The following is a 9,231-nucleotide window of genomic DNA, read 5'->3' as shown; positions in this document are numbered from 1 at the left end:
TTTAAATCACTCGTGCTACATGTACTCTATTGAATGTCTGGTTGGTTGGTTGGTTGGTTGGTTTGTTGTTTAACGCCGCACTCAGCAATATTCCAGCTATATGACGGCGGTCTGTAAATAATCGAGTCTGGACCAGACAATCCAGTGATTAATATCATGAGCATCGATCCACGCAATTGGGATCGATGATGTTGCGTGTATATAAGCGTGCATAATTGTTATGTACGGTAAAAGGGGAAGTAACTCTGTTCCTACTATGTGCTAAGAGAAGTAAATGCTACTCTAGATCAGCTAACGTGTTGTTGGTTATTAAAGTCGTCTTACGACAAACTAACGCCGTAAAACACGTTACATGGTGTCAGAAGTGACTAAAGAACTCACCGCAAGCCAATTATTTGAATACCAACGTGTATCTTCGTTGTATTTGAATGCCGATCGGTTCGTCAACTCTGACCACGTGGTTGTTTTGATCGTCGCATTTAGTGCATCTAAGCTATTTTGCGATAGACTTTAGAGCAGATACTGTTTGAATAGTGACTAAATAACTTTTATGAACGTATTTCATGAATATAGAAGAGTATTAACGTCTATATAAGCAGAAACAGAAATATGCCCAAGAATGTTGTCTCGCTAGGGAATATGGGACGCCATGTTGGAAAAAAAATAGTTACATGTGTGTAATGAAGATAAACGACTTTTGCCAAATCTGACAATATTAAGAAGTTTATTGCAAATCAATATGGCAGAAGGAGGGCAAGATGTACAAGTTCAAACGCCATCAATCATACATGTTCCTGTAAATATTCCTTTCCCACAGAAATTGGAATTAAAGGGAAACTTGGCAACTAACTTTAGAAAGTTTAAAAGAAGTTGGGACAATTATGTGATTGCGACTTTCAAATGAATCTAGTCAGTTTAAATATGCAACATTAGTGACATGCATTGGAACTGATGTGTTAGATGTTATTGATGGCATGAGTTTTGATAATGAAGATGATAGACAGAAAGAAGAAGTTGTGCTTGAGAAACTCAAGACTTTCTGTATTGGAGAAACAAATGAGACCTATGAGCGATAGAACTTTAATACAAGGGATGAAGATAGTGAAGGTATTGATGCGTATGTGACTGTATTATGGACTTTAGCAAAGACATGCAACTATGGAACGCTAGAAGACTCACTGATCAGAGATAGAATCGTCATGGGAATAAGGGACAACAATACAAGAAAGAGACTTCTTCAAGACTCAAAACTTACACTGAAAAGTGCAGTTGACATTTGTCGAGCTTATGAAACAGCAGCTCTGCAATTAAAGAACATTGGTGCAGCTTCAGAAGAAATAAAATCAGTCAAGTCAAAGAAAAAAGGACTGGTTCAGAAGAAAACAGCTAAACCAGAAAGAAGAGAATCTGACAAAGTGAAAGAAAAAGACCTATGGGAATGTAGATACTGTGGTCGAAAACATATATTCGGTCGAGAAAGGTGCCCAGCATATGGACACACCTGTTCCAAATGCAAGAAAAAAAATCACTTTGCTGACAAATGTCCTAAAGGAAAGAAAAAGAAAGGACAAGTACAAGTGGTAGATGAATATGATACAGATGAACATGATGAAGATGCTGAATACATCATGGCAATGCACACTTCAGTTGAAGACAGTGTTAAAGAAGAAATGTATCCAAAGAAACTGTTTGCTAAAATGACTTTGAAGAAAACAGAGGTGAAAGTTCAACTTGATTGCGGCGCAACTGTCAATCTATTACCAGAAACTCTCTACTCCGAAATCTATGATGATCCGACATTAGACAATCTTCAGGATGCATCAACAACTTTGATCATGTATAATGGAGCAGAAACATCACCATTCGGCAAGAGAAGAGTCATGGTCGTCAATCCAAGGAACAACAAGAAGTACAGTATTGAATTCCTCATAACAAAAGGTAATTACAAGCCTCTTCTTTGATCAAGAGTCATCCAACATATGGGATTGATCACTGTGAATAGAGACAATATCATGTCAGTTGCAGCAGAAGATCAAGTTAATGTTGTAAATAAAGAAGACTCACCTGTGACTATGAAGGATGTTACATCAAAGTATCCAGAACTGTTTGAAGGCGATGGTAAGCTTGAGGGAGAATTGCATCTGGAGATTGATGAATCTGCTACACCAGTTCAAATTCCATGTAGAAAAGTACCTGTAGCAATGAAACCAAAACTGAAAGATGAACTAGAGAGACTAGTTAAGATGAACATAATAACTCCAGTTACAGAGCCAACAGACTGGATATCGGCGATGGTAGTTGTGGTCAAGCCAAGTGGGGAGATCCGTCTCTGTATTGATCCTAAACCACTAAATGAAGCCCTGAAAAGAAGTCACTATTTAATGCCGACCATAGATGATAGATCTTACCTGAATTAGCAAATGCGAAATACTTCACTCTAGCAGATGCTAAAATTGGATTTTGGCACATCGTGTTGGACAAAAAAGTAGCTTACTCACTACATTTGAAACGCCTTGGGGAAGATTTAGATGTCTTCGTATGCCTTTTGGTATCTCTCCTGCCCCTGAAGAGTTCCAAAGGAGGATGGATGAAGCTCTTATAGGACTCCCAGGTGTGAAAGCAATTCATGACGATGTCCTCATATATGGATGTGGCAACAGTGATGAGGAGGCAGAAGCTGACCATGATCGAAATCTCAGAGCTTTTCTGGAACGCTGCAAACAAAACAATATCAAGTTGAATTGAGAAAAGTTCAAGTTGAAGTTACCAGAAGTTCCCTACCTTGGGCATGTGTTGACGAAATCTGGTCTGAAGATTGATCCGAACAAAGTGAAAGCGATCACGCACATGCCAGCTCCTGTTGCCAAACAAGGGGTACAAAGACTGCTAGGAATGGTAAACTTCGTCCAAAAGTTCGCACCAAATATTTCAGCGATCACTGCACCACTGAGATCACTTATTATGGATAAGACAAACTTCAAATGGGATCCAAATGTTCATGGCAGAAGTTTTGAAGAGATCAAGAATGTTCTCTCTGAACCGCCAGTGTTGAAATATTTTGATGACTCAAAAGAGACTTACCTGCAATGTGATGCATCTCAAAATGGATTGGGAGTCTGCCTAATGCAAGAAGGACACCCAATAGCCTATGCGTCTCGTGCATTAACACCATCAGAAAAGAACTATGCACAAATCGAAAAGAAGAGATGCTTGGGATTGTGTTTGGGTTGGAGAGATTTGAGATGTATACCTATGGTAGGAAGATCTATGTAGAAACAGTTCACAAACCTCGTGCATCCATCATGCTCAAAAGTCTGCTAAGCGCACCTAAACGCTTACAGAGAATGCTTCTACGGATCCAGATGTTTGACCTGAAAGTGAACTACAAGAAAGGATCTCAAATGTATGTAGCAGACACCTTGAGTCGTGCATACTTACCTCAATCCAAATCCAAAGAATCCAATGACTCAAGTGACATCTTCAATGTTGATCACAGATCCTCTACTGAGCTGGAAACTGAAACAATTTTAATGAAGGATTATGTTAATGTCTCAGACAAAACCTTGTCACAGATACAGACCGCAACTCGGTCAGATGTAAACATGCAAAATCTGAAGAGGATAATTCTGCAGGGATGGCCTGAAAACAAACTGAACTCACCTGTTGCGGTAAGAGATTATTTCACATTCCGGGAGGAATTATCAGAGCAAGACGACGTCATCTTCAAGGGTGAACGTATACTGATTCCAAATAACTTGCGACCAGAAACAATGGAAAGGATACACGCAAGTCACATTGGTATCCAAGGATGTATCAGGAGGGCTCGTGAACTCGTCTACTGGCCAAACATGGTAAAAGACCTGACTGATTATATAAGTAAATGTGAGATATGCAACAGTGCACAACAAGAGCAAGGGAGAGAACCGCTCATGAGTCATGCAATTCCATCTCGCCCATGGGAGAAGATAGCATGTGACCTGTTCGAATTTGAAAATCATGATTACCTACTTACAGTCGACTACGTCTCTGACTATTTCGAAGTCGTTCGTCTTCAAGGTAAAGATTCCAAAGAAGTGATAGGCAAACTGAAGTATCAACTAGCTCGTCATGGAATACCGGACCAGCTCATGTCGGACAACAGACCACCTTTCAATTCCGAATCATTTGCTGTGTTTGCTGAAAACTACAAATTTGAGCATGTCACATCATCACCAAGGCATCCTCAGTCAAATGGTAAAGTTGAAAATGCTGTAAAAACAGTAAAGAGACTCTTGACAAAATCCAAGCTTGCTAAAACTGACCCATTTCTATCTCTATTAGATTGGAGAAATGTGCCTACCGAAGGTATTGGTACGTCACCAGTTCAAATGCTGTATGGTAGGAGAACTAAGACACTTCTTCCAACATCACCTAAATTGCTGAAATCAAGAAAAGGTGAAAATGAAAAATTAAAATTGCTGAAAAGAAAAGTAAAGCAAGCAAAATACTACAATAGATCTGCACATCCACTGCGCATGTTAAAGACAGGTGAAACAGTGAGAGTTCAGCCCTACAACATTAACAGTGGAAAAAAGCATCTGTCGAGGAACAACTGGGAGAGAGATCATATGAAGTGAAAATGCAGGATGGAAGAATTCTGAGAAGAAATAGAAAGCATCTCAGACTTTCAAATGAACCGCCATCTCTTAGATATGATACAGAAGTTGTCAATAATCCATCTGTTCCAGATAATCCACCAATCACTCAATCAAGACAATCTGCAAGTAACCATGGTAACAGAAACATCAGTGAAAACACACATACAGTACCAAAGACAATTTCACCTAAATCTAAACTACCAGAGACTGAAACAAGTGAACCAGTGACAGTTCCAAAGGAAGTGAGAACTTCAAGTGGTAGACTGGTGAAAATGCCTGCTAAGTACAAGGACTAGGCGTGCTAAAGTGTTAATTCAAAATTGTGTTAAGTTAAGTCTATCAAGGACTCTAATTTGATAATCTGGTGTGAGTGACATATCTTTGAGAGGAAGGATGTGGCGTATATATAAGCGTGCATAATTGTTACGTACGGTAACAGGGGAAGGAACTCTGTTCCTACTATGTGCTAAGAGAAGTAAATGCTACTCTAGATCAGCTAACGTGTTGTTGGTTATTTAAGTCTTCTTACGACAAACTAACGCCGTAAAACACGTTACAGATGACATGCATCAACCAAGTCAGCGAGCCTGACCACCCGATCCCGATAGTCGAATTTTACGACAAGCATAGTCACCTTTTACGGCAAGCATGGGTTGCTGAAGACCTATTCTCTTGAATGTCTGGACTCTTGCAAGACGGTGTCATTTGATTACCCTCGTCGATCCATTCAATAACTCTGACGTTCACAATCAAATGACACATACAGTAATGACAGTTCTTTTGTATAGTTGTCGAAGGTAAACATATTATGCAAAAATAATTAAATCCATAGACGCATAATGCAGGACTTAGTAGACTTGCGTAACTGTGTTATGGATTAGAGAGATGACCCATTTTGGAGAAATGTTTATATTCTGGTTAATGACTGCTATCGGACATTAAAGTACGAAAGCCCATCAGGACCATATTGATAATTTGTTTTTTTCTCATTTAAAAGTCGTAATTACGAGAAAAAAAGTCGTAATTACGTCTTTCCAAACTCGTAATAACCATAATAATGTCGTAATCACGAGAAAAAATAGTTTATAATAAGATTCTTTTTATTGCTTTGTCATTATATCACAGTGATTTTCATCATCATTGTGTTTACCATGGCGGAAGAATTTCCGAATACATAACCAGAGAAATGTATTTTCGTTAAATTATGTAATTCATCAATATAATAATGAGTGATAACAGAAGAATTTCAACACCATGAATTAATAAAGTATCATCTATATACATCCATAGTTTGCAGTTAACAGACAGAGGTATGGCAATTGTAAACCCATACGTTGGGCAAACGAACAGAACCGTTTCGGGTGCAGTGCCTCAACAAGTTATATGTGGAAGTGGAAGAATCATCCTTTCATACTGCCTTTTAGAAGCCCTTTTTTCTCGTAATTACGACTTTTTAAACTTTCAAAACTCGTATTTAGGACTTTTTAAACTTTCAAAACTCGTGATCACGACTTTTGTTTTCGTAATGATGACTATATTCTCGTAATTACGACTTTTTTTCGAAATTACGACTTTTAAAAGACTAAAAACAAAATACTAATATGGTCCTATTGGGCTTTCGTATTATAGCACCAGAAGTGTGTCTGATTTCTTGAACAGGAACTTCCTTTTCTAACAACTACTCGGTTCCGCCGATAGATGCCTCAGTGACACAGAAAGGAGCGCGTGCAGACGCATCTGAACAAAAACGAATCATGGCTACAAGCTACTATATGTGCTATCAGCAGTATTAATAATACATATGAATGATAATTTAGGCCAAAGGTAGCCTTTTTGTGAACACCCAGTGCTCTCATTGATCCATTCATAAAATTGTCACCGCTATTTTGCCTTTTATGCCAAATGGAATCTGTTTCGGCGGATGATCGACTGGCTATTCTCTGGCGTTAATGTTCTATATATACATGAGGGGCGGTCGGGTAGCCTAGTGGTTAAAGCGTTCGCTCGTCACGCCGAAGACCCGGGTTCGATTCCCGACATGGGTACAATGTGTGAAGCCCGTTTCTGGTGTCCCCCGCCGTGATATTGCTGGAACATTGCTAAAAGCGGCGTAAAACCATACACACTCACTCACTATATATACATGCATGAAGACCATGGCCAATTAGTCTGGATACTCTTTTAACAGCTAGGGAAGAAGGATCTAATTTTGTTGACGTGATCAGATTCTAATATGGTACATGTTTGTAAGGTCGTCTTTTAAGGCAGCATTAGAGTCATGGCTGTTGAGATAAAATGACAGCTATTGCAATACATAATAGCCGGATATAAGGGAATAGGTAGTACACGAGCCAATGGCAGTCATAGCCTTCAGTACCACTCAGAATATAAATATAAATGCTGTGACCTGTCTAGACATAGCTGCAGTCATTATCAGCTATTTTAGTATATGTTAATTGCAGAAGGAAGAACGAAATAGGTAAATGTCATCATGATTACAACCATATCAACCACTCGACTCCTCCATAAACCAAAAATCTGATATCTGAGCAAGCTTTGATTCCTGAAGTTTCATGTGGTATAGTCAACACCATAACCTTATAAGACGTCTATGAGAGAGCAGATAGTAGATTATTTCTAAATCCCCCATTCGTGCCCTGCTTGCAACTCTCTATGCCATCTAAGGATATTCTGATGCAGGTCAGACTAACCCGGAAAACCGCCTGGAAACACCGACCGTTCAAGTAATCATTTTAATCTTGTTATTTAAATGAAATCAGGCTTTTTACTCACCTGCATCCACAAGAGCAGGTCTATGATTACGCAAAACGTGGTCTGTGTTGAAAGTGTACATGGATGTTGAGTGGCTCTTGAGGAAAAGGAAGTTGCCACCGACATCTTCAGACGAGCACTCTTGCATTTATTTTTCCTTTGAGAATGTTGTTACTTCAACGTTTGAAATAATATAAAGGTCAGCTCCCTGTTTGTTAAATCTTGATCATGAAGTGCCTTCATACATGCACTTCATATGGAAGAGTGGGAAAGGTGGTGCACATGAAGATGAATATAGTGCTCTTTCATTGCACATTCAGTATGTTCTTATTGGTCAATGGGTTGGAGTGGGTGTGGCGTATTCTGACAGTCGATGATTTTTAGTCATTTAATAAGTCGAATTTATCTTATCTCAAAATAGACGTAAATTATGGAGCAGACTGAGGTTTGGGGACTAGACATGATTGATGTTATAGAAAAAGTACACGCATATGCATGCAAAAGATTCCTTGGTGTGAAACCTAATACGTCTAGTCAACGGTCTATGGAGAATGTGGACGATACCCATTAATTATGTTTGCAAAATTAAAGACGATAAAGTACTGGATTAAATTAGTTAAAATGCCTGCGACGTTTCGGTACAGATCCTTATACCGTTGTCGTCCTTGCTTGACAGCGGTATAAGGATCTATACCGAAACGTCGCCTTCACAGTAATTAAAGAAGTTGTTATCCATAAATTCTGTCTACTTTGTCATATGTCAACTTCTAAGAAATGCCTATCAAACAATGTATTTTTCTCATCTGATTGTTAAGATACAAGTTACTAAGCTAACGGTTTATAATAGGAATTGGTTCCAATACATGTAAACAGAACAAAGGTTAGTCTTTCAAACGAATATAAATCCCTGAAGAGTGGAGGCTTTGAAAATGATGAAATGAACAGTTTTTATAGAACTAATTTCTGTTTCTATCCCACACTTTGATGAAAAACATACACCACGTCATACCCGTGAAGATTCCGGGGTAGAGTAGGTCTTCAGCAACCCATGCTTGCCGTAAAAGGTGACTATGCTTGTCCTAAAAGGCGACTATCGGGATCGGGTGGTCAGGCTCGCTGACTTGGTTGATGCATGCCATCGACCCCAATTGCGTGGATCGATGCTCATGATATCAATCACTGGATTGTCTGGTCCAGACTCGATTATTTTACAGACCGCCGTCATAGAGCTGGAATATCGCTGAGGGCGGCGTTAAACCACCAACCAACCAACCAACCAACCAACTACAACACGTCATCGACAGAGAATAATCAATCTCGAATTATATGCCGTATATAAACAGATTCCTTTGGGAGCAGACCGCCTCTCAGTGTGCTAGCACTAAACATCGGCATCAGTCTGGAGTAGTACAAGCACGCACGCACGCGCGTACATGCAGCTCGCTATATAAGTGCAATAATCATGGACGCGACGTTAAACCCCATTTCACCTCACCTCACCTTTGGGAGCAAAAGGCAAAATATTGAGAAAAATTATAATAATGGTCCACTGATGACCCCAGGTGTTCGCGAAGAGGAAAAAACATGTCCTGCTCTACCGGTAACACCCGCCACTCACACAGTTCGAATAAATGTGTTTGGTTGTTGCCTGACGCCGCACAAAGCAATGCAGCTGTCAAACGACGCTGGCCTGAATAGAGGCAATTTTACAAGCGAGTTGGACGAAACAATCCAGTGACACGATAGCGCATTTGCCCATTTTGTGGAAATTGTAGAGAATCTCCTGCTTACAAGCACTTGAGAAATATGTGTTTTGCAACAC

At 39.5% G+C, this 9,231-nt stretch overlaps 1 protein-coding gene across 1 annotated transcript; it reads left to right on the top strand.

The window, feature by feature from the left end:
• The first annotated feature begins 3,206 nt into the window (after positions 1 to 3,206).
• LOC124141512 (uncharacterized protein K02A2.6-like) lies at positions 3,207 to 4,616 on the top strand. Its single transcript, XM_046509549.2, has one exon. The coding sequence runs from the start codon at positions 3,207 to 3,209 to the stop codon at positions 4,614 to 4,616; it is 1,410 nt and encodes a 469-aa protein (XP_046365505.2).
• Positions 4,617 to 9,231: the final 4,615 nt, after the last annotated feature.

The sequence above is a fragment of the Haliotis rufescens genome, unplaced genomic scaffold (assembly GCF_023055435.1).
Source record: "Haliotis rufescens isolate VD_foot unplaced genomic scaffold, xgHalRufe1.0.p SCAF_26, whole genome shotgun sequence".
NCBI lineage: Eukaryota > Metazoa > Mollusca > Gastropoda > Lepetellida > Haliotidae > Haliotis > Haliotis rufescens.
Note: the sequence above shows the minus strand (reverse complement) of the source record. Positions and strands in the feature narration are given on the sequence as shown.